Raw genomic sequence first — 25,439 nt, forward strand, 5'->3', positions numbered from 1 at the left:
TCAAGAGTGCTTGACTTGTTTTAGCACAGTGGTGCTAGCCGTGGTGTTCCTTGTGGCCTTTTAAAGTGGCACTCCAGGCTATAGAAAATTGCCATTCTTATGTCGTGCCCAGAAATAGATCTGTTGACTAGACTTCCATCACTTAACGGGAATGGAGCTGTGCTCTTCTGGGCTGCTGGCATGCTGTGGATTGCAGTTGGTAGGTATGTTCCCATTGTATGAATGGCTGTCGATATGGAGGCCTGTGTTTCGGTCCTAACACTCATGTCCTGACACACTTACAGGCATGTGACAGGAGGAACTTGCAAATAAGAGAAAAAGAACTTGCAAAATTATTGATACAGCCTTTGATCTGGTTCATTTCTCCAATTTGAAGACCTGTAAGGAAGCAGGGTAGCAGATGATGAGCCCTAAGCTAAAGATTGTTTTGGCTAGCCTGACTGGTGTGGTTTGGTCACCTGCATGCACCCATTTCTTGATTTGCTGCTTCATCTTCCATCTATTGTGAGAAGTGAGTTGGAATGAAGATGATATTCGTCCAGTCACGAGAAAGCTCTTCTTGGTCAGTCCATTGAATGCAGTATCTCATGTGTCATAGCATATCTCCAGAAAAGAGCAATTGTACAAGGAAGCAGATAGGCTATACTTCCATAAACTCTGTCTTATCATATAGAGATAAGTCTCTGTGGCACAGAGACCTCCCTAAGCAGAGGTCATGTCTTTATTAAACAGCGTTGTGATTTTTCTGGTGTGAATTTTTCCAATTCCTTTTAAAATCTGATGTAAATATTTTGCACCAATAATGTGACCTGGCGCTGAGGGGTCTGGTGGAGTTGAGAACAGTCAGTGTGAGGTTAATGGTTGGACTAGAGGATCTTCAAGGGCTTTTCCAACCTGGATGATTCTGGGATTCTGTCCTAAGATGAGAAATTCCCCTGCTGCAATAGGTGAAGAAAGTGAGCAGATCCCGTGTAGAACAAAAACATTAAACAATTTATTGGAAAATAGTGTGATCCTATAACATTTAGCCCTGAAGAATGGTATACACGAATGTGGTTTTGATCACATTTAAAAGTATTTTGTGATTGTGGTAATTACTAGTCGTAAAAAGGCAACTTGTTTTTAAAAAATGGTTGGGATGAGCATGCGTGGTTCAGGTCAGAAGCAAGCTTTGCCACCTGAGCTGTGGGGTGAAAGGAGAGGAGGCTGGTTGAGTGAGGGATAAAGATTCAGACACAGATGAGAAATGTGACAAGAACTGTTACACGTTTTTCATTTTTATTCAGACTCACGTTTCTGGTGTTTCAGATCACATATGAAATATTCCATAATAACATTGGGTCAGCAGAAATCCAACCCTCAAATTTATTTTTAAAATTCTGTAGTATGTTTACCGCTACCCGGTTTTAATTTTCCCATTTCTAAAAGTCATGACAAAGATAAGCCTTGCAGTATGTGTGTCAGATTTCGGACAGGTTTGTACCATGGTGATAGAGCAATCTAGTCTTATAATATTTTCTGTAGAACACTCTTTTTACGTTCTTCTTTTATCTACTTCTTCTGTGTCTGGTGGCAATCTTCTGTGTCTGGTTCTGTCATCTTCGCTTGGCTATTTTTCTGTTTCTTCCTTTTTGTCAGGAGTTTGTCTCCATTTGCATTGCTGATGCCTCCTTTGCCTCTGCAGTCCTGCACTCCAGAAGCTTCTTCAAACTGGAGGTGCCCAGCTTCCCTCGTGGAAGGTGCAATCTCCCATCCTCTCTAGAGGGCTACCTGACAGCTCAGCAGCCTGGACAAAGACAAAAGAGTCTTCCTCTTTGGTGCCTGGCCACTCTTTTATTTTTTAATAGGACATAATATGAGTAACATAACAAATTATGAGCAAACCACTTATACCATCTTCTAAGCTGCTATTGTGAAAAAGACAGAAAAAAATTGCTTTGGAGGTGAAGGATTGGTTGTGAGAGGTTTTTCTATGGCTGAATACAAAGGTCAACCTTTTGATTTCTTTTTCTTTCTGGTCCTTTCTTCACGTATGTTTTCACTGCTACCTCTATAAGTAGTTACATCTATGAATGTAGACATGTGGGAAGGTCACAGGGAGACCTAAAACATACTTACCCATTTTTACAATGAGATTAAGCCTCAAAGAAGCCTCATGAAGCAATATTCCACTCATTTGTCTATTCAGGTGGCAGTGAAACACAGGTTTTAACGGGGAATATGGTAATGTGAACATTCCTAACATAACTTATAACCCTTATAACCTTAAATTTTGCCCGGTGTCCCTGGGACTTGTATGCGCAGGTCTCTGAGGCGTTTTTCAAAATATCACCCTGAGTGTTTGGTAGAGCTGAAAATCCTGAAGAGGAACCTCTTTATGTCTGAATTCCAACAACTGGTTTCATGCTACCACCTAGACTGCTTTTTAGAAATGACCTTGAAAAATGTGGTGATTCACGCTGTGTCTTAGTTTATGTGTGCAAATTGCTGTGGATTCAGGCCGACGAGAATAATTGGATTTGGTGCGAGGAGGGGGAGGGAATTTTGTACTCTAATTGACTTTATTTTATAATTTATGACAGGAGTGCCCATTGCCTTAGATAGGCCTCTTGTCTTACATAAATCTCTTCATGTATTTGTGTGTGAATATACATATTTATAGAATTCTAAATACGTAAACCTGCAAGTGTGTTAGGCCTGGACTGTTCAAGCATCAGTGTTTAATCTTTCTAGTGAAGGTTTAGTTTGCTATCGGATGGCACTACTGGATTTTGACCAAAACCTATGATACCATATCTCAACGCTTGTCTAAAGTATTTTTGATGAATATTCTTCCAGCAACATCCTTTTTTTTTGCCTGGAAGATTCACATGAAGGAATAGGAAAATGAGGGAAAAGGTACCATACAGAAGCATTCATAATATATGTAGAGGAGCAATGGACAGTGCAACACAATAATTTTCAGAAAACTTTCTAGAACATATGGACAAGGATTCTTCATTCTGAGTCTGTGAGGAAAACAGACACTTTGGTAATTTTTTTAGTAAAATATAACTGCTGTAATTTACAAACTAACCTGCCTTCTCAAAGTGTCTTTTTTAAAAGATTGTGTGGTGTCGTTCTCTTGATTTTTGGTCTTTTTTTTTGTTTGTTTTTTTCTAATTCTCATCATCCATAGAAATATAAAGTGCTGGCATTCTTGTTATTGGCCGTTTCTGTTGATTAACTGAGAATTTCACATGACTTTCCCCTTGCATTTGTTATAAATCATGCTAGGCAGCTAACTTCTCTGCATGATTTCTCTTCAATAATTAAATCTAGCATTTCCAGCTGCTGTAAAATTTGTTGCCCTTTTCTGTTCAGTTACGTTTTTTCATGCGGAAGACTTGGACTTCCTCACAGTTTTAATTCTTAGTATCAATTTATAGGCTGTGTGTAATAAACTGAGTGTTTTACTTCATGGCTCATGCTGAGAAACGAATCTTAATGTTTGTGTAAGTATTACCTTGACAGAGATAAGATGCAAGGCTAGGCAAGTGTTCCAGTAGTGACTTGGATGTCGCTATTTGCTTTTTGTTTCCTTGGCAGAAAACAAAATTCAGTGGTTCTGTTGATTGATAATCTTGTGTATTCTGCACCTTTTACTCTTTGGTGTACTAGACATTAAATGTTAGATGATGTTATTTGTATCAGAGGAAGTAACTAAAAAGTACTGCAACTCCATTGTGGCAGAATACCCATAAGTCAAAGAGAATGTCTGAGAGCCCTTGGAAGAATTATGAAAAGGTATTTGGTGTCTTTGTAGTTTCTGTAGATGATTGTTACTTCTTTATGTAACAAACAGTTACTGAAGAAAAGAAGGTTTTAATCCTTGACTGGGTCCCTATTCTCCATACAACTTTCCAGTGTTTTTAATAAAAGCTGCTTTGTTATACAACTTGTGCATCAAATAATCTTTCTGGGGTTCTTACAGCATCCTTCTATGTGAAGTGTTATTCAACACACTTAATGGCAATGACTTTATTAGAAAAAAAGATTTTGGAATGGTTTCAGTGGGTATTCTGTCTAGTACTGTGGGTTATCAGCAATGAATCTTTAGAGAACACGTGAAGATAATGGATAGTTCAAGTTGTGGGCATCCTGTAGTAAGGTAACCAAAAGTTGTAGTCTGTAAGATTGCAAAAATGTAACGTGGCAACACAAAGGAAGTTAGATGTGCCTTCAAAGAAAAATAAGGCTTTACACATATTGTCATGAATGGGCTTAACTCTCTCTCAAATTTAGATTTTTAAATAAATGCTGCCCTTTGCATTGGACAGGTTGGCCATTACAGCGCCATCTGTCGGTAGAAGGAAGACAAATTTTGACTTCCATTTCTAAACACTTTTTTTTTTTTTTTGAGGTATTATAAATTCTTCAGCAGAGTGCTGAGCATGGAAGAATATATATTTTTCTTTCCATTGGAGAATTAACCAGTTTTGTTCTGCTGCAATATGTTGACAAGTCCTAAACTGGAAAATTAAATTTCTCATATTTCTGAGGTGGCAATTTTTAGGATTCATTGTCTCATGTGAGTCAAAAGATGCTGAAATGAGAAGTTCATTTTCTGTTTGAACAGTATAACATTTTCCCTTCCCATGTGCTCTGGGAAGTGTTGGGATAAAGTATTGCCTGATTATGAAAGGAGGAGTGAAAAATTGTGGTCTCTCTTTCACTGTGCTTTAATGAGCAATGGGAGGAGGAGGAATGAAAACTTGCACTGGAATGATGAGACGTCTTTTTTTGTTATATCTCAATTTTAAATCAAAATTATTACAGAAATATGTCTAAGAGCTATCAAAGATATAATAATATTGTTTCTGAAGCAGCTTGAAAGAAAATTAATTTTAGAACTACTCTCTCCTATAGACTTTACTGATGAAACGAGAAGTGAGGCTATCTTCATTACTGGTTTGGGATATTTTTGGCAAATTAGGAGACAAACTATGTGAAGACTTAAATCTAATAAGTATCAATGTTTTGTTGGGCTTTTGAAATCATACTGAATATGGAAATGAAATAGATTCATAACTGTAGCTATTTCATATCAAAAAAGATCTATTCTCATTTTTCTGATGCTAATGAAATTTATTGATTTATAATTAATGCTTAGTGTTTAGTATCTTATTGAGACTCTTCCACGTTTTATAATCTGTGCTATGTTGCATGTACATATTAAGTGTAATTTGAAAATCCAGGAATGTGAGTAAGATATGAGTCTTTCTGCACAGTGTTTTACAGTATTAGCTTTAAACCTTTTTACAGTAATAAATTTACACTTTTTATGGCCTTTTTAATCTCATTTTACATATTTAACCAATCAACTTATTTTTCACTTCCTGTGAATGATAAACTTTCCTTTGTTTTAAAAAAATTTTACTCCCTCTCGTAAGTACTGTTACAGCTGATTATTTTCACTAGAGTTTATCAATGAGTTTAATTAGTCTGCTCTCCATGGCTCTGGAAGTCTTAGCAGAACATGATGTGGAGTTCTTGTTATTTTGGCATTTGTAGACCCTGGAAACCTAAAGAAACCTGTGCCAGAAGGAGCCAAAGACTCAGTTCCTGGAACCACTTATGTTTTATAATTTTGCCGTGCTACTGTAATGGCTGAATCGAAACAGCATAGGCATGAAGAACATGGGGTAATTGGAAGAAGGGAGAGCAGCACTGTATGCTTTTGCTGTAATCTATCTTCTGCTAGACTGGGAACAGACATCCCTTTTTGAGCTTTTGCTGTGGCAGTGCATCTTAACTTTGTGTGTGAAATCCATAATCGTAAGGCTGACAGGGTGGTTTGTTTTTTCTTTTTGTTGTGTTTTTTTTTTTTTTTTAAATAAATTATTTAGCTCACTAGCTAGCTGAGTACCACATAAAATCCAGAATAACAATTAGTGCGTGCTTACAAGATTCATCAACATAAATAAGGTAATGTCTAGTCTAAACAGCGTTTTATTAGCATCGGTTTCTGTTTGTTCTTTTTTCTTTTCATCTACAGATTCTAAATTTCAAACTTGGTCTTTGAAAAAATAACTCTTAAAGTAAAATTATACGGAGGAAGAAGTGAGTGAAATATGTCTTCCACAGCAATGCCTTAATGAGTTACTTCTAAGTGCTCATGTGTTAGGAAAACAAGTATAGAAGTATGAATGTCTGGCCTTGTATTAATATGCGCAGGATTTATATAGGTAACTTCCACTTAGCACAGATAATTCTTTGTGAATACTGACTTGTGATGGAAATTGCTCAAATACTCAGATGAACATCTCTTAGTTATCAGGTATTATAGAGCCACAGGTTTTGCTAGTTTTCTGGAATAGAAAACAATTTGGAGATAAACTTGATTAACTTGAACTTTGTTTAGAGCATTCAAAATCCAAAATAATTTAGGATATTAAGACCATCCACTTGGAAATTCCATGCCTTTTTTTAATTCATTTACATTAATAATGTTGTTCTTTTGTTTCACAGATGAATGGTTTGATGAGACTCAAGAACATCTATGCTGGGCTAGACCAAAAGTCTGCCAAAAGTATTCTGTTTCTGACCGAGTTGAGTAGTACATGCCTAGAGACAAGCATAAGAACAGTGCAATTGTATCAGAGTGCTTCCTTGGTTCTACCCGGGTGGCAGGGATACCAATTTGCACAAAGATTTGCAGTTCTCTATATGAATTTCACCTATTGTTTTGTCTCCCAGTCACTGTATTAGCACTTTTCATGTCCAAGTGTTGTTTTTACTACCTTGAATTGCTCTAGAGCTATCAGCAAAATTTGACACCTCTTCCACTTTGCAGTCATTTCTAAATACATTTAATAACACAGTGGGATTCAGTTGGTGATTTCCTTCCACTTTGAAGACTAGCTATTCTTTCTTAAACCTGTTTCCTTTGTTTTAATCAATTTTTATCAACATAAGGATGTTCCTTTATGCCCTACCACATCCTGCCTTTCTTTAAATATCTTTTTGGCATTCAAACAGTGGACTTTATGAATTGGATCTTTCTCATCTGTGTCTCCAGTGGCTTGTTGAAAGAAATCTAATGAAGCATGACTTCCCTTTACAAAAGCAGTGATGACTCTTGCCAGGTGTTTATCCCATTGTTTGCTTTTTGCTTTAAACACAGCTACCAATTTGCCTTTTATAAATTTCAGAATTATTGCCATGTAGTTCCCCGCTGTCCTCCAGTCCATTTGGCATATTTCATTCTTCTGGCACTGAGGCAGTTTGAACAAGAACGCTGTAGCTAATGTCTGCGTTCATCCCTGAGTTCTTCTAGATCACTGAGAGAATACTCTCTTGGTCCTAGCAGTTGGTCACTTGTCAGTTTTCTTTTATAACTTCTCTACTAGCACTTCTCTATGGTGGTCTGGTGTTCCAAGAGCTCTTTTTATCCTTTGATCTTCTATTAGCTCTATAGCGATAACTTAACGGGCTTAGTGCTCCTGATTTGTTTGAAAAATAATTTATTACTGTCTCTTATGCCTTTATGTAAATGTTCCTCAAACTCTTTTGGCCTGCTTCATTCTGGTTTTAAAACTAACATGCTATAGTTGACATATTTTGCTGTTTTCTTTCTTTGAACAGACTTCTTGAAGAATGCCATTTTCTTACAGCCTTCTTTCTCTGCAGCTTAACCATTCTGGCTTTTTTTGGTCTTTTAAAAAGCCTTTTGATGAATGGCATACATTTCCTTTGAACCCCTAATATTCTCTTTTTATACAGTTTTGTTTTGTCTGTAAAAACATTTTCCATGTTTTCTTGCATATTTTTATGCTCGTAATATGAAAACTAAGCTAGCTAGATAAGAAATTTCTTGCTTCACATTAGATGTTCCCATCAGAAATGTTGTTGTTCTCACCTATTCATGAAAAATAAATCAGTAGCGCTTACCTTGTTTATTATTCATGTGCAGACTTTTATGGTAGCTCATGCCAGGCAGTGATTCTAAAATACTCTTGACTGAAGTAATACAGTATACACGGAGTGTAAATTCCTAGCATTAGCAGAGCAAATATCCTGGTGTGCTTGATTGGAGATTTTCCTCTAAGATTCCTGTCCAAAGATAACTTTCATTACTTATGTACCCTTTTAACGACAGTATTAGGAGTTGTTCAGCTTTGAGGAAAAAACACTGGTGACAGTAAACATCTCTCCTATGTGCAGTATTGTAAGTTGGTTTGATCTAAATGAGAAAGACATTATATTAAAATAATTCTGATATTGGTGCTGAAAAGGTCACAAAAGATCTTCAGGGTCTGAATACCCAAAGTTGTGTTTTCTCACTCTCCCAACTGGTAGGTTAGACTTAGATATTCTGCTCAGTTGTAAGCTTTTTCTAACTAGTTGTTATTTGTATTTATCTTCTGGCTTCACTAGTCTTTTTTCTTTAGTTCTTATTTTTACTTTTTCATTATCACATCTCCTCGCTTCATTTCACTAGGCTAAATAAGTTTTATTCTTCTAGGTTTTTTTTCTTCTAAGGGTGGTATCTGCACTCTAGATCATCCTAGTAGTTCTGCTCTGTGTCTGTTCTTGGAAGATTGATTCCTACTGCAACATGGATGAGAAAGACTAATCACATTGATAAGTCCCTTATCAAGCCTATTATCCTATCTCAAACTGTGGATACTTAAGGAAGAGTTTATTAAAAGGGCAGACATAGTAACACTTTCCCAGAATACATGCCCACTCATCTGCAATTTGAAGTGACTTCTGATTTTTGCTTGCTGGAAATGGTGGCCATGTGATAAGTACCACTTCAGGGATTATTCCCCCCCATTTGCCCTGTAAAACCTTGACTCCACGCAGACTTTTGCTAAGAGTTACACTGACTTAACTGAAAATTGTACTGGCATCTTAGTTTCATTCTTGTGTTGTAAAATGCCTTTTCCCTGGTTGCGAGTTAGGTTGGAGGGGAGACGTGGATCACAACCAGTATTTCTTAGAACACCTTCTGTTCGTTATACTGTTGTAATTAATAGTTATCAGCTGTTCACAGTAACAGCTTTATTCTACACACAATGCCATCACTTACAGGTTTACGGTTGGAGCTTACAGCTGGGAGGCTGACTCCAACTGTATACTCCAACAAGTGTAATGAAGGGTTTATTCCAGTAGCTTGAGAAGGTCCTGCAGAAGGTCCTTTGCTTCATGGGTCCTGCAGAAGGTCCTTTGCTTCATGGGTCCTGCAGAAGGTCCTTTGCTTCATGGGTCCTGCAGAAGGTCCTTTGCTTCATGGGTCCTGCAGAAGGTCCTTTGCTTCATGGGTCCTGCAGAAGGTCCTTTGCTTCATGGGTCCTGCAGAAGGTCCTTTGCTTCATGGGTCCTGCAGAAGGTCCTTTGCTCTATATACAATCCTGTATTCCTTCTTTGTTTAGAGTAGCCGTCACTTTCTTGATGTTGTCTGAGTCGTACAAGTTGCTGCTGGTACTAGTGTGTGCTAGTGGTGATGTACAAATTGAGCAGACCTGAGGTATTCTGAGTTGATCATATTTTGCAGATTCAACAAGACTGCCAGTCCCTAGAGTTTACGAGCTCTTGGGAACCTTTCACACATGATCTTCTCAGCATGCACTCTCCATCTCTTTCGCCTGCTTTCTCCTGGTGACTATCTCCATCTAACGTTATAAGAATCTATAGAACCCTTTCATGCAAACTCACCTAGAAAGGGTTCTTTATACCACATGATTTTACAGAATTCCCCTATCCCTCCTGAGTTGTCTTTTTTTGCCCCCACTTTGAAAACTCCTACTGTTATATAGTTACACAGTTCTTTGGTAGTGATTCCAATTCTGAATCCTTCCAAATTGCTTCTCAGTTCATATTCCTGATATCATATCATATGCTATCGTATTTCCTGATGGAAGACCCAAAACTGCACCCAGCATTCCAGATGTGGACACACCAGGAATTTATAAATACACAGTGTTTTCTGTGGTGTTCTCTTCCCAGTGGTTCCTTATTCTGTACTTGATTCCTGCATGCCCGTTGCTTGTCCTGTACCGAGCTGATGGTTTCATAGAAGTATGTTGTTGATAATACTATATCATTATGGCAAAAAGGAGTGAAGATAAAGGTGAACTCAGAGTTCATCATTTTATATCTAAAACTAGATTCTTTCCTACATTTGTTATCTACTCTGAAGTTCCTGTGCTGTTTTATTACCACAATGACTTGATCTTCCGAGCTCCCCCTCTAGTTCCTCACAAACCCTTCCCAGTTATACAGTTCTGTATAGCTTAGTATCAGCAACGAACTTTGTCACTTCATTATTCACTCATTCTTCAGAACTTTTTTTACATATATGTTGAACAGCCTGAAATGATCACAAACTGACAGAAATTGTACAGTTACTGTTAGTCTGACCAGAAACTTACCTAGTATTTTCTCTCCTCTCCTCTCCTTCCAGAAGTAGCTTTTCTGATTCTTGTCATTTACCCTTCCTTTGGCTGCTTTATGTTTTGCTTTTCTTCTGTGATGTTGGTCTAGATAAGTCTAATTTCCTAAAATGTGGCTTTTAAAATCAAAGTAGTTTGCTTACATGAGTGGAGAATTTGTGCTTACTGATGTTTTAAGAGCTTTGATGAAATAAAAAGTTAGAGTATACTTCTGTTATTATTTGTACAGTTAACATTTCCATTGAAGGTGAAAGTATAAATGTCAAAAACATTCTGAAAAATAATGTTAATTACAGCATGAGCTGATAGTTTTAGCTTTTGTGCACCTACAGGAACCTGAAACTGCTGTAACACACTTCTGTTTCTGGTAAAACAGAATGGTGAATCAAAGAGTTTATAATAGCATTAGCTTCCAGATAAAATATTTTCAATTAGTCTTTATAATTCCAGAATTAGTGGAAACATTTATGTCTTTAGATTCTTCCATCAAGGCACAGGGAAGTGAATTATTGAAAAGATAAAAATAAATTTGTTTGCTTTCTGTCAGAGTTCATATCCACAGCCAACCTTGATAGAAGACCAGAATGATTTAGACAAGTTTGCTTTGGAGATTCATAACATATGCTTGCTGGACAGAATTGAGTTATCTCTGCTCTGGAGAGTAAGTTATTGTAGCAGGAGCTGACAGAGATGAAGATAACTGAGGGAAATTCAATTACCTTTTAGTGTTTTCCTTCTAATAGGATTCTTAATGTGAAAACGATCCTTAGATGATGCGCCTGTGTTGCTTTGTGAGATCTGCTTTGATACCTGCATCCAGAATATAGTGAACTCTTCTTTTCAGGCCTTCATTAAGGATGAAATATGCATCTGATTGCTAAATGGGTGTTAACTTTTGATCCAACATATTGTCATTTGTAGCCCAGATGTATTTGACAGTCTTTTGGCAGTAGTCGAATATTCTCTCAAATACAATTTCATTTTCAAAAGTAGTTTTTATGTGAGAAACTTGTTTATAACAGGAACTGAAGAAAGAGTTCACAGAACTGTAAAATATTTCCCTATATTCTAGTTCTGTTTCTGCATGTTTGTTTTCTCATTTGACTTTTCCTGGCAGAAGCACCTGAGTTGCAAATGCTGCTTATGACTGACCTCAGTCCAGGCTGTTGGGTTAAAGCCTGTCCCATTTGACTATAGCTGAATTTCATGTGAAACCTCTGCAGTTCTGGAGTTACCAGGGCAGACTGGTGGATACAGTATTAGGATATTATTATTCGTGTTACTTGTAAAAATTTCAATTTTTTTATAATGGCTGATGGAAGTTTAGAGGTGACTTTATGAAGCCAGCTCGTTCTGCAGCTGTGTGTATGAAAACATACCACACACAAGTTTGTGTACCTGCAATATGCTTTCTTTTACTGACCCATTAAACTACTGTCTGCAGCTGAATGTAGATGTGTGTATATCCTCCAAAAGATTTTATTTTTAAAGCTCTCACCCTTATCAGCTTTGGAAAATGAAGTCCACTTTTTATCTGGAGGATTTACCCAAGCACTGGCACACTGATATTTCTATAAAAGAAAAGAAGAACAAGTATCTTCATGTTAGATTTATTTGCAAGCCCAAAACAGGTTTGGATGTCCCTAAAAGACATTCCTGACCCTGTAGAAGTTTGTATTGAAAATCTAGTCCATAGTTTGAGTAGTTACTTGTCTTGACCTATGGCTTCTTGACTGTGCAAGCTAGACATACACCGGTCATTCTCTTGTTTGCACTTAAATCATAGTCTTCACAGTCTCATCTTGTAGTTAAGGCAGTTTCCTCATTTAGGCATGACGAAGTTTGATTCATGCAGGTTTATTTTTTGATGTTCATGAAAGCGGCTTATGAAAATCAACTTTGGGGCAAGGTGGGAAGTAAAACATATGCATTAAAATACTGAGATGTTTAGAAAAGTTCATCAGTAGAGCCTGAAGGCATTTACAGTTAAGATTTCCAATGTTACCTATATTAGTTACATAGAGTATTTATCTCTTTCATTTGTTGGAATATTACTGAGGAGGAGGTTGTGGAAAATACTGCATCTAGTGTAATAGTTTATCCTGAACTGGGATTTCTCATTCCAATGAAAGCTTCAGCCTTACCTTGAGAGTGCTCTGTTCTGAATACAAAATATAGTGACTATGCTGAAATAAATACCTCCATGAGTGATGGTTGAAAAGAGACAGTAATTGTGTAAATAGGGATTTTACAATTAAATTGCTAAAATTATTTTTATTTTGTAGTGGATGGGGTTTGAAGTCTGTCTGGGATCCAGGGTGGGAAGTGGTAGAAAACTATAAAGCCATACCCAGCCAATGGTGACATTCCTCATCTTTTATAAAGGTAGCTTTTTTTATTTCTGAGTAGATCTATACAGCTTTCCAGGAAAGGGAACAAGAATGTGCTAATCAGAATTCTTAACGGGAACTGAAAGGTCCTTTCACATTGCCGCTTCTGTCTCACTGCTTTGCACTTCAGTTTTTCATCTTAACTTCCCTGTATTAGCTTTTAAATGGGAATCACTGTAATAGATTTTTTGAAAAATAGATTTTTTTTTCCTTTCTGCTTCATCTGATTCTTTTATAGAAATGTTTACAGAATGGGTCCACCTACTGATTTTTTTTCTTTGACCTAAATAGGAGAAAACAGCTATTCCCTTTGAGACAATCTTAGATCATGAAAACGAAGATCTATCAGTCAGTTAAGTTGCTCTTCAGATGATCACTGTATTGGAGAAGGTGCCAAGTGACTTAGAGATCTCTGGATTTCACTGTTAATCTGAAGCCCTACTGGAAGTGGCAGAGTCAATCCTTAAAAAGTCTTACCATTCAGAAAACCAGGTTGTCCTCACTGTTCCATTTCACACAAGGAGGAAGATATGTTTCCTGATATTTTCCTCACCACTCTTCTTCTCCATCCCACCTTTTTCCTGCACACATTTCTAGGTCCCTGCTATTAATTCACTTTTTAGAAAATGCATCTTCAAAGATTTCTGGCCATCTTGAAAGAACAGATTTGGATATCACTTGGAAAGTGATGACAGTGGCTATAATTATGAGCAGTGCAAGTGCTTTGGTCATTATTACACTTGTTTTGTCCTTTGTGCCCTAGTGCCAAGATACTGGGTTTTTTTGGTCACAAATTTGTTGGAACAAAGATCTGGGTCTAAGTAGTAATGCCACGGTTATGGCATAATGGATTTTGGGCTGTTTCTGCTCCTTCCATCCTTCTCCCTGCCTGTTCTTGCAGAAACTTGAGATTTAACTCTCATCAAACTATCCTGAACTGCACGTTGCCCATAGAGTAATTTGATTCCATCTTTTGTGACTGATTCCAATTTTTGCCTCAGAAATATTTAAGGGAGCTGACAGACAAAGCAAGCAAAATGCTCAGTTATTGGATGGATTACTGTATGATAGAGAATATACGGCAATTGTGAAACAAATTTTGTTGTAACTTGGGACCAGAGACGTAGAATACACCATCAGGGTGCCACGAGAGCTGGCAATTCCCTTGCAGGGGGTTAAGTTGGGCACTCACTGCAGTGCCACAGGACCTCATCAAGCATCTCCAACCTGCCACCCACTATGAGAAGAACAGGGCAGCCCTGGGGGAGGGTGGCACAGATCCCCCGCAATTGGGCAGGACAGGATCATTCTCAGCTGCTCTGGCTCTGTGCTGGCCCTCATCCCCAGGAGGACCTTATGCCACCTACAGACATCTCTTAAGTTATGCTACCATTAGTCCTAAACGCGTTAAACATCTACAGAAGGAAAAAAATCAGATATTCTGACTTCTGAAATATTTTTGCATATTTTTTCCTACACTGCCTGTTAGAAACCCTAAAAATCTCATTTCTGAGCAGTTGTTGATAGCCTTGAAGCCAGCATCACCCGCCTTGGCATTGGACCAACAGTGTTTTGCAAGGCAATTTCATGTGGTCATCAGCAGAGAAGGGAGGAATGTTTCTCGGGTTATTTTTGAATGGCAGTTTTTTGAAGTTACTCAGAAATTTGGAGTATTAGAAGTAGATTATTGGCCAGAGTGTAACTGAAGCTGTTAAAGTGTGTGAGAAACGTTGTTACATGGCTGTTTGGTATGTCCAATAACTGCCACTTACATGTGTTCTATATGATGTTTTATATCATTTCAGTAGTTTCATTATTGTGCATGCTTGGTGGAAGCTGGTGATTTTGATTAGTCACAGTTCTTTCTTTCAATACCTATAATGTTAACGAGTGAACTGTAACTCACATCAAATCTCAGATTCTTGTTTTAAAAATCCACAGAATTGATACTGCTTTTTTATCCTGCATGGCTGTTGGACCTTGTTATGTTTAGAGCACAAGTATCGAGTTTATTATTTTATCCTGAATTATAGTAAATTAGTGAAATCGAGTTAAGCAGGATTTGTGCGGTTGTAGTGTGTAATCTGTTTTGTGCCATTACTCCAATGTCCATGAGTTCAGCTGTTTGTAACAAATGCTGATAACTGTTACCGAGGGGTTGTATGAGAACACCTGCACACCATCTAAAAAAAACCAACCAGACAGAAAAACCTTGAACTGAAACAAAGCCAAAAATAAAACTCAGCAAGAGCATCAGAGCCTTGGAACAGGACTTTTACAAGTTCTGATATTTAATATTGAAATGAGAAATAAACAGAAAAGTCATGAAAAGGATCTTATATGCTCTTATGTAAATAAGTATGTTTATGGAGTATTTTTTTTTTTAAATGTTGACAAAAAGGTTGATGCTGGTAGAAACTGGTTGTTGCTACATAGTACTCATTTGTCTGAAGGTAGCATCTGTGGTAGGTGCAATGCTGGCTCTTACATCGTTGTGGTCTTTTCATTTAAACCAAGTGAGCAAGAAAAATATGAATTTTAAAGCAGTTTTTGTAGAGTATTTTTAGTCCTTGTTCCATGTTGCTCAATATAAGATCTAGAGTTGTGTGAATGAGTGTTTTTAACTTAGACTGCTGTAAATTAAAGCAGAGACTGTTGTCTTCTCACACTGAAGAGTCAGAATATTTCAAATGTTGTTTTATGGATAATAAAATCACACAGTTTTAAAAAGAAACAAATTTTAGAGCCAAATGTCAACCATTCAAGGGTGGTAGAACTTTTTCTGAATAAAAATTGTTAATTAAAACCCAAACCTATTCATAACTATCTCATGCTGTCCAGAAATTCCAAAATTGTGTGACATAAATGCATGAGGACCAATCACAAAGGAAACATGTCATATGCTAGTTGAAATGAAATACGAAACATAGACTACTGAAAAAGGAGTGGGGAAAAAATCAAGTTAAAATAATTTGCTTTTCATAGTTTGATGATATAGGATTTCTGACATGAGGCCTTAAGGCAGAGGTTAAGCTAAAGCTAAGATTGTGACTGCTTAACATGTTTCCAAAGTAAGTGGCTTTGGATTTTAAAGAATAACTGTTATAAAAGACAATATTTTAAGAATCCTTCCCATTTGCTTCTGGATTTATTTTTTTTTTTAAATCTTTGCCATTCATTATCATCTTAATCAAAATATCCTGCTTTTAAAATACTTGAACCTCCAAAGAATAAGCCTCTCGAGGATCTTAGTTTGCCATAAGATGAAAAGCAAGTGTGGAGAAACTTGTGAATCAGCAACACTGAGCATTTTATTTTTGAGTAGACTTTTGAATAAAATCCCATATGATCCTTTTTTTTCCCCCGCAGATTCTCTGATAGTCATTTGAAAATCCTCTGACAAAAAAAAATCTATTTCAATATTAAATACCATTCCTTACTAATGAATTAAAATTCTGCAGATACAGCTGGAGATGCAATGGCTTAATGGCAGAAATGGAAGGGTTTTTTCTGTGTGTGGGAAGGAAATACTTTGCCAGAAAACATGTTTGTCCTATATAGCAGTGTTGCTCAAGGATATGTGCCAGTCCAGGTGGTCATTTGCCGTTGTGAGGCTGCAAAGGTCCTGAACTGTCAGAGATCAAGTCCACTGAGTTCTCTCTTAGAGCAAGCGTGATAGAAGCTGCTGACGGACAGATGCGTTACCTTTTGGGTGGTGAGTTTGTGTTCATGTCTGAATGTTTCATGGCTGAGGTTTCACAAAAGGTTTGCCAAATACGGCACAGAACACGTTTAAATCTCCTGTTGCCGATGCAGAATGAGAGGTGATTTGTTCCTACAGCTACCTTAATTATGTTATGTGTCCCTGTGTATGTATTGATTTTGTTGTGTGCTGATGGTATTTTTACCTTTGTTCATAATTTCTGGTGAGTACTAGACTACTATACAGAATAGAATACTTTCATAACATGCCTTTGAGTCTGTTATCTGAGTACAGAACAAAGTTATAGAAAGGCAAACTAAATTTTTTTTTTTTTTCTTTTTCATTAAGCATCATAAGTGACATCCTAAGGAGCCCAGTCAGGTCTGAAACCAACTTGGTATCCAAAGTACTGAAGCTTGTTAGAGATGTCCTTGTCACTGGCATGCATCCAGTCATGGCAACATAGGAAACCATTATACCTAAATGCCTTGTTATCTCAAACAGATGTGGTTTCTCTGTTCTCTGTTCATGGGTTGGTATATTTTGATACATTCTTAAGCTCCTGGGTTAAAATCAGAGTTGTGTTCTCAAACCAAGACACTAAACAGGGAAAGCTGAAAAGTGCTTGAGGGGAACTATGTAGAAAATAGAAATAGAAACACAGACCCTAGGCTGCAGGGATATCTCAAGGGGCTAATCTTTCTGTCTTTTGGAAATCTGGAACTTTACATAATCTTGGAAACTGTTTATGTAGAGATTTTGGCTGGAAATGAATTTGCTTTGCATGTGTTTTGCAAATTTATAAGGAAATTTAGTGAGTGTGATGTAGCAGGAATATCAAACAGTAAATAACAAAATCAGCAAAGGTATATTGATTATTTTTGCATTGTATTCTACATATAATATGAAAGTGAGTTCTCACATAGTAATAGAGTCCTATATAGGAATACACATTCCTGTAAGGTAGGTGTTGAGACAATTAACATGTTGTGTTAAAGACTAGCATACCTAAGTATTTATAGCTGTGTCTTTGATAGCTATAGTAATTAAAGAATTTTAACTCGTGCATATGCTTTTCACTTTGTTATAGCCAGAGGCTGAAGCCACATTTATGGATTAAAATGGTACAAGTTATTTTGTAATAAGTTTCCAAATTATCTTTTGGTGTATCTGCTTATCTGAATAATCGTGGCTAAATTTTTCCATTCTTTGTGCTCGCAGATGTTGATTTACTTTAAAGTTTAGAATTTTTTTTTCTTGTTTTGGAAAAGAAGGTTGGCAAAATGTTTCCAAATTAAAACATTTGAAAATATTACTACTTTGTATTTCATTGAGAATTTCCAGTTTTTCCATGTTTTGAAGCATTATTGTTTTCCCCCTGCCAGAAATGTACCTTTTGTCGCATTGTGAAAAATAATCCAGAATTCATCTGACACAAAACTTGTAAGAAATTGTTGTTTATAGAGAACCTTTAAGGGCTTCTTAATTAGTGAGTTGCATTGTTCAAAAACACTCGCTGGTGTGTGTTACCTGTTCTTAGAGACTTCATCGAAGGTTGATCGGTGCCATCTGAACTGCGTGTGACTTTCAATCTGTTCAGGTGTCACTCCTGTGCCAAGTCTTGGTGCTGTAAGTTGTAAAAGAACTGTGCTGGCAGTAGGGTGTCTGGAAATCTGAATCCTAGGGAGGTAATTATTCGGCCTCAGGGGCCAAAACTGCTGGACTGCTTTCTACCTACCTCACAGGTGACAGACGTTCTTACTGTGCCTTGGTGGAATGGGATGGTTGAAGGGGTGGTGGCCACAGTTAGTCAATGAGGACGCTTCAGAGCTTTAGTTTGTTGGGGTTTGTTAGAAATGTGCCATCTGGACCCTGGTCATACATTTTCACAAGCTCTTGAAGAATGGATTGAAAGCCCCAGCAAGACTTATTTGGCAAATGTTTCCTGAGCTGACAGCACCACCGTTGCAGTGGATGGTAACTGTTTCCCTTACTTCCACTTAATGTTCCTACTGTACAGAGGGGAGGAAGTGTCCTGATGCTATTGCTAGAGGGAGGTACTAACAGCAAGAACAAAGGAGAGCTTTGGATGGGCAATATGAGAGAGAGCCTGCAGATAAAAAAGAAGAACAGAAGGAAATACCAGGGAGCATTGAAAGTAGAATTGGGACGGTTCCCTAAGCCAGTCTCCGTGGCAGCTTTGGAGACTGGAACTAAACGCTCTATTTCTCTTCTGGTGGTAACAAGTTGCTCACAATCTTTAACTATTGGTTACAGACAAGGCAACAGTGAAATACTGCTTTGCTTTGGTTGAAGGGATAGAAGTCTTTGTATTTGGCTCACTTTGAGACTTACATGTATGTTTTCACCTGATTAAAAGGTATTTTTAACCCTTTTAAAAACTTAAGTTGCATAGAAATGGCAATATGAAAAGATTACAAAACCAAGTATCCAAAAGTTATGAAAAATCAGAGCAGTGCAACCTTAATTTGGCCCTCATTAAGCATGTGTGGTGGATCCTTAGATTATGTAAGTATCTCTCTCATTCGCTGGACAGAGCGGATGTTCCTAATGAAAGTAAGTGAATTTGTCAGTTCCTGACGTTGTTCATGGATCTGATTCATTTGTTGCCTTGGACTAGAAGTTCTTTAGGGAATGCAGTGCTAATCTCTGTGGTGGTGTTGGAGCAGTTGAGTGTCACAAGGTTGATGCAGTGTAGTTGGGAAATGGCCTAAAAGATCATCGCTGGCTCCTTCTTTGCTTAATACCTACTCTGAGAGCACAGAGCCACCTACGCAGAAGTGCTGAGCTTCACTGTTCCTAGAGCATAGGGGAATTGTACTTTGATTATTTCTAGCTTGAAAAATGCCTTATACTTGGAAGATGTGGACCCAAAGGATTTCAAATTTAATGCCCAAGCGTAATGTTTTTAGGATCTTAGCCTGTCTTAAAACAAGAACAGTATGAACAGACTGCAGACAAACTGGGTTTGCAAGAGAGAGGGAGGAAAGTGTCCATCCTAGCGCATACTTTGAATCCAAAGCATTTGCGCATACGTACGGTAAGAACTGGCTTTTTGGGTTCAAAAAGAACATTTGTCTCTGCATATTGTGTATGCCAGTGGTTAGCAGTGATGCTTAGAGAGTTAGAATATTGGAATAATGTAGGGCACATACATACAGCAAATCCCAGTTTCGAGCAAGGAGTAAGAGCTCTTGTTTGTGTAAAGCTTTGTCTTTGACTGTGATCCAAGGGTGCTGCTGTAATACAAATAGTATCAATTAAATAAGCATGAAAGAAAAAGGTAAAAAAAAAAAAAATAGTAGTGTACTAATGGATATTGCAGAATAAATCTGATGTTATTTGTCTCTGTTCTTTACTATTTATTTATTCTGTCAGTTGTTTTTATAGCCAGTTGAACTCTTGTTAATTTGTCTCATTTACCTACTCTACTAAATAGGGTTCATTTGAAAGATGCAATCTCAGTAAAAGTCCTGTTGCCTCGTGCTTAGTTGGGTTTAGTAAAGCTTAATACTGTGAGACTTAAAGCTAAAAAATAAAGCTGTTGACTCAGCAGAGATTAAAACCAGGTGTCTCTTGAGATCCTTGCATTTCTCTCTAATCACTAACCCAAATTGACTGTGGTAGGTTTTTTTTTCTGGTCCTGACCATAGTTTTACCAGTCTGTGTTTGGTGTGATCTAAGTCAATGGTGGGTTCCCCCCTCTTCCCCCCCTTGTGATTTTAAATGCATGGTTTTTTCTCCAGGAATGTCTGGCTACAAAATCACTTATTTTTTTTCCCCTCTTTTTTTTAACTCCCCTCCACATTTGTATTGCAAACAGTTGATTTAGATGCAGATTCTTTTTAATCTTCAAATCAGATAAAAGGCTGGAAAAGTGGATAGATGAGGTTTGGAAAAACTATAGGTTGCAGAGATGAGAAGCCATTGCTTTGTCTTCAGTCCATTAAAACAAGAAGAAATAGAAGAGATACTTTGATAAGTGTTCTGCTGGTGTTAACCTTGATGGCTATTATCGGGGGGATGATGCTATATCTATTTCATTGGCTTAAGCTTTTTTCATGCTGAGAGAAATCAATACTTTGAGTCGTTGGATGACAGAGGCATCACTTCAGAATTGACGGTGGCTGTCAGACGTTGTCATTGGTTGACTTTTGTTCGCTGTTGAGGTTTTAAGCTTTCATTTTTCTAAGTCTTATTCAGGAGTCTTTGTAAGATTTCCCTGGGTAGCATTTTTAGTCCAGACTTTAAACCTCAGGTCAGAGGTCAAGTGCAAAGATCTGTGAAAGCAGAGGATTGAGGAGCTCCTTCATTTACTGGAATATCCTTATTTGTAGGGAATTTGCATTAGTGGCAAGACTACGCGTTATCTTATGGATGACTTTTCCTCTTAAATGACACCCTCTGAGACAGGTTGTTCACAAAGCAAGTAGCTTTTAGCCAAATTAGACAAAGAAACTAGCATATGTAAAAGTGTTCAGTGACCTCTCAGTTGAATGAAAGCAAAAAGGTGCAATATTGCTTTTAAAAACCCTACAATATGAACTTTTTTCATAGTTTGTAGACAGCATTACATTTTAATTTTGGGACTGCAAAGGTGCACATGCAGATGGCACCCTGCAGAGGAAATCTTTTACTTGACGTTTTTATAAAGAACAAAGATAAAATAGTTCTGAAAGCACTAGATTAATCCTTGTCTTCACTGAAATATAGACAGGCAGAATAGACTAATTCACCTTGTCAGTATTTTGCAATAGTATTTCTGGAATATTTCTTGTATACAGAATGTATTATACTTTCATATCTATAACTTGCCTTTTGGATGAACTTAGGCTCCTTTAGAATTACTCTTCCTTAAAAATAAATCTTCAGATAACCTACATGTTCGAATAGCCTGCAGTCTTGTCCAAGCAGGGAACGGGAGACATGAAAAAACTCTGTTCCGCTCTGCGATAAGGGCAAAGGGAAGGTTTCTCTTCCATCCTGGATGAACGGGTAGAGAACAAGGGTCTTTGCTCTGCTCTGTGCTGTGTCAAAGGATTTTGCTTAATACACTTTCCCTTTATAAAACTTTTAACAGCCACTGAATTTAAGACTTTTTGTGGATAACCTGTGGAGCTTATATATGAAAATGCACTTTTCTCCTTTCAACATTTTTTGTTTTATCATGAGTGTGACTGCGGTACTTTCGTGATTATACTTTCATTACACACTTGCCCAAGCAGATTACAAAAATTATGTAGGCCCAAGCACTAGTTGAGGGAAGGTTTGACAAATTCCTTTGCACGCAACTGTATATCTAATTGTCAAACCATATTCAAGAGTGACAGGGTGCATATTGCAAGTGCAAGGGATCAAAGAATAAAGAAGAAATAAAACTAAAATATATTTTTGAGTTGTGCACAGACAGAAATCAAGATGAAATTTTATTTTACATAAATGGAACGATCAGGATTTAGTGGGAAGTATTAACATGTGCCACTCTGTATCCTGGTATTGCATGTCTGGAAGTAGTGGATCAGGTGAACCTGAAGGCAGCTGGAAAATGAAAAAATACAGTAGAGAAACAGAGTCATTTGAGTGCTTTCAGAACAGTCTAGTGGTGACTGGCTACTTTGGTCTGGGTCTCTTTCCATTTCATTTGGTGAAGCCACTCTTCTTTCACTCTTGTATTAAAAATTATTTGAGAGGGAGTGGGAGAAATAGGTTCTTTTTTGCTGAAAATTTGGCATATATTGTGGGTAGGAACCTCTAAACAATTGACGAGTCACCCGTATGATCAAAGAGAAGATTATTCTTGCAAAACTTTCTTATTGTTAGTAACAATACACACACGTGCCGGATATTTGGCAGAACTGTGGCTTCTTTTTGTTCTTGTTTGTGAAATATATATTGTGAAGAGTGTGCTATGGCTAAGACTCCCTCCTGGAGTGATGCTATCATTTTATGGGATTGCTGCATGTGAGAGTGTCTCAGTTTTGGTGGGTAACTGCAAATTTCTATTAATTTTAAATACTGAATTTGCTGAAAAGTGGAGTCCTATACATTTCCATTTTGTAACAGGCTGATTCTGTTTTCATGGAAGATGTCAGGACAAGAAAATACCTTTTTTTTTTTTTTTTTTTCCTTCATTTGAATGTCACAGCTAGACTTTGAAAATCTTTGTTGGTATTTAATGAAGGATGCGTTCAAAATTACATCATAAAGAGACTTTTTTTAAAGAGGTACAAGTTCATTATATCTTTTACAAAACATTCTAGTTTGATTTCCATTTTATCATGTTTTAAGGTCAAATGTGACTTTAATGTTCCATAAAGAGACAGAGATTGATAATGGGGAAAGAATAACCCTCTAATGTGATTTATATCTATGGATTTTATGTCAGATATGAAAAGTTGCTGTTCAAATTGTAAAGGAGGATCCATTAAAGAGCACTTTAAAACATTTTACTACTTAGCTTACCTTATACGCTTGTTTTTAGAATTCTGCCCTTTCAGGCAACTTAAAAATAACAGCTTATGAAACATTTACAAAGTGCTGAAAAGAACTCAGAATCATCATGGGTGCAAAATAGATTAATGTATTGGAAAAGACAGCTGTATTTAAAAAGAGCTAGAAAAATCTTGTTTAGTGTTGGTTATGATTTAGCCATCTTATATTTTTGTGAAGAGGGGTGGCAGAGTGCTTTATGTAGGAGTACAAAAGCCAATTTTTGATGTCTCGTTGACTTGGAAAGTCAGCTTCTCATTCTTCACTCCTTCTGGATGTCTGTTCATCAGGTGAGCATTGCTCTAAGGTGTGGGAAAAATTATGAGGAAATTTGTAAATAGATTAAAATTGTTAAAATAGCTCTAAAATTTATTCATCTGTTAGTACATTTTTGTTATCTAATGTCTATGAAAATCCACACAACCCCAAATTTTATTTTACTTGTCTTTTTTTCCACATTCTTCCTATCTTTCTCTCCCTTTATGACATATATATTTGTATATACACATATATAAATAACATTCATAGCCTGCCTTTTTCTTTATTTGCAGCAGTTTTCTAATGGTTGTATGTATAGATAGATTTATATAGAAAAAACATTGCTACTGTTTGAACCATAAAAAGCATTATGATATTGTGCTGCTACCTACACTTTAAGAAATAATTGTACTAGTGTCTGCATCAGCTGTGCTTCACAAAGAAAAAGCAATTTTTTTTGTTGTTAGGCAGGCATTTGTGTCCATTCTACTAACTAGATCATAGAATAATCCAATCACTGACAAAGGCTGAAATGCTTTGTCTGGCATATGCGATCTGTGGAATTGCCAGATGAAAACTGAAATTAGAAACAGGGAGTGATGAAGTGGGGAAAAGCCTTTATTATTTCTACCAATATTTGAATTTGTTGTGAGTCTTCATGTACCGTGGTTTGATGAGAGGGTGATCTAAATCTGGTGCCTCTTTTTTGAGTTCTGTATTAACAGACAAATTTTCAGAAGATCAACAGAACGCAAAATAATAAGAAAATGTTATAACAAAGAATCTTTTGTAGATTTGAGTTCTGTTTATAGGTGTGACTTTCAGTTCTTATTTTGTTAGTATTTGGTTTTGAGTACCTTGGCTCATTTCATACTTTACTAGTATTTGGTACGAGTGCTAGTACCTTGTCAAATAGAAGATGGTTATACAACAGGTGTAGTACAGCTAGGAATATTATTAACTTTCCCATGCTGGCCTGCAAATGTGCTCAACTTCAAGAAGATTCAGTCTTCATGCGCATTTTGTCTTCTGTCTATCTGAAGATATATAGATTTTTGTGTTAGTTTTTATATATTTATACAAACAGCAGCAAATGGTTGGCGACCCAAATCTAATGAAGAGTCACGGGAGTGGAGTGGTCAGCTAGCTGGCATTCATTATTCTGAAATTTGCCTCTTTGTTTCTATAATGCTATTCACTTCCTTTGTTATAAAATAAAAGTGGTTGTGCCTATATATTTTACTATGCAATCAGGCCACTAACGTGTTGCCATTTGCTAAATCTTGAGTGTGTATGCTATGAGTTTAAAGATTTCATGACAAACCAGGATCATCTGCTTGGCTCTCTGGACAGATTTACTGTGGGCAGCTGCACAGTGCCTCAATTCTCAAATCTGTAAAATGGGGCTAATTCTTATTTCTCAAGGGTTTCATATAATTAATTATGAAGTGCTTCAAAATTCCTTTGGATGGTATAATTAAAAGTAATAAAGTCTTTATTTTTCTCCTAGTCACTGTGTGCCCAGTATTCTGCAGACAAACGGGAAGAAGAAAAAATGTGTCATCATTTGATAATGGCAGCTAAGTACCGAGACCAGGTGACTGCAACTCAACTAATACAGAAAATTGTCAACATTCTGACAGACAAGCATGGAGCCTGGGGAAGCTCTGCACCAAGGTAAAGCATTTTGAGGGGGTGTTAAAGTATTGTTGAGAATTGGGCTGTGCTCAGCTATGCTCAGGTGATTGGAATTAGTGTCTTATGGTCAAATTTAAAGTTAAACAAGGTTTTTCAGGTTGTTTTTTTTTTTAAAAAAACCCACTACTATAGAAGGTAAAATGAATGTGTCGGTGCTTCATGTGTGTGAATGTCACAGAACTGTTAGAGCAGTAAAAAAACAGGGTGATTCTCTTGTGACTTTAAACTTCGCTATAACAATGTGATAGAATTTATTCTGAATGTCCCATTCTACCCCTATCATTTATTTGAAAAGTAATTTTTAAAAGTAAATATTTCCTTACAACTAGCTTTCTTCATGGTGCATTATATGGTTCAAAATTGAACCACAGTTTAGTAACTTGTTTTCTTTCCTGCCAAACTTTAAACAACTTTATAAGTTTGATGGAAATTATGAGTTTT

At 36.9% G+C, this 25,439-nt stretch overlaps 1 protein-coding gene across 8 annotated transcripts in view; it reads left to right on the top strand.

The window, feature by feature from the left end:
• Positions 1-25,439, top strand: part of LRBA (LPS responsive beige-like anchor protein) — a 424,097-nt gene that overhangs the window by 152,197 nt on the left and 246,461 nt on the right. For all 8 annotated transcript variants that reach the window (XM_074867473.1, XM_074867476.1, XM_074867474.1 and 5 more), the window contains one exon: positions 24,811-24,977. In XM_074867473.1, the coding sequence (XP_074723574.1) occupies positions 24,811-24,977 (167 nt within the window). The remainder of the gene's footprint in view (positions 1-24,810; positions 24,978-25,439) is intronic.

This window comes from Strix uralensis, chromosome 4, assembly GCF_047716275.1.
Source record: "Strix uralensis isolate ZFMK-TIS-50842 chromosome 4, bStrUra1, whole genome shotgun sequence".
NCBI classification, from domain to species: domain Eukaryota; kingdom Metazoa; phylum Chordata; class Aves; order Strigiformes; family Strigidae; genus Strix; species Strix uralensis.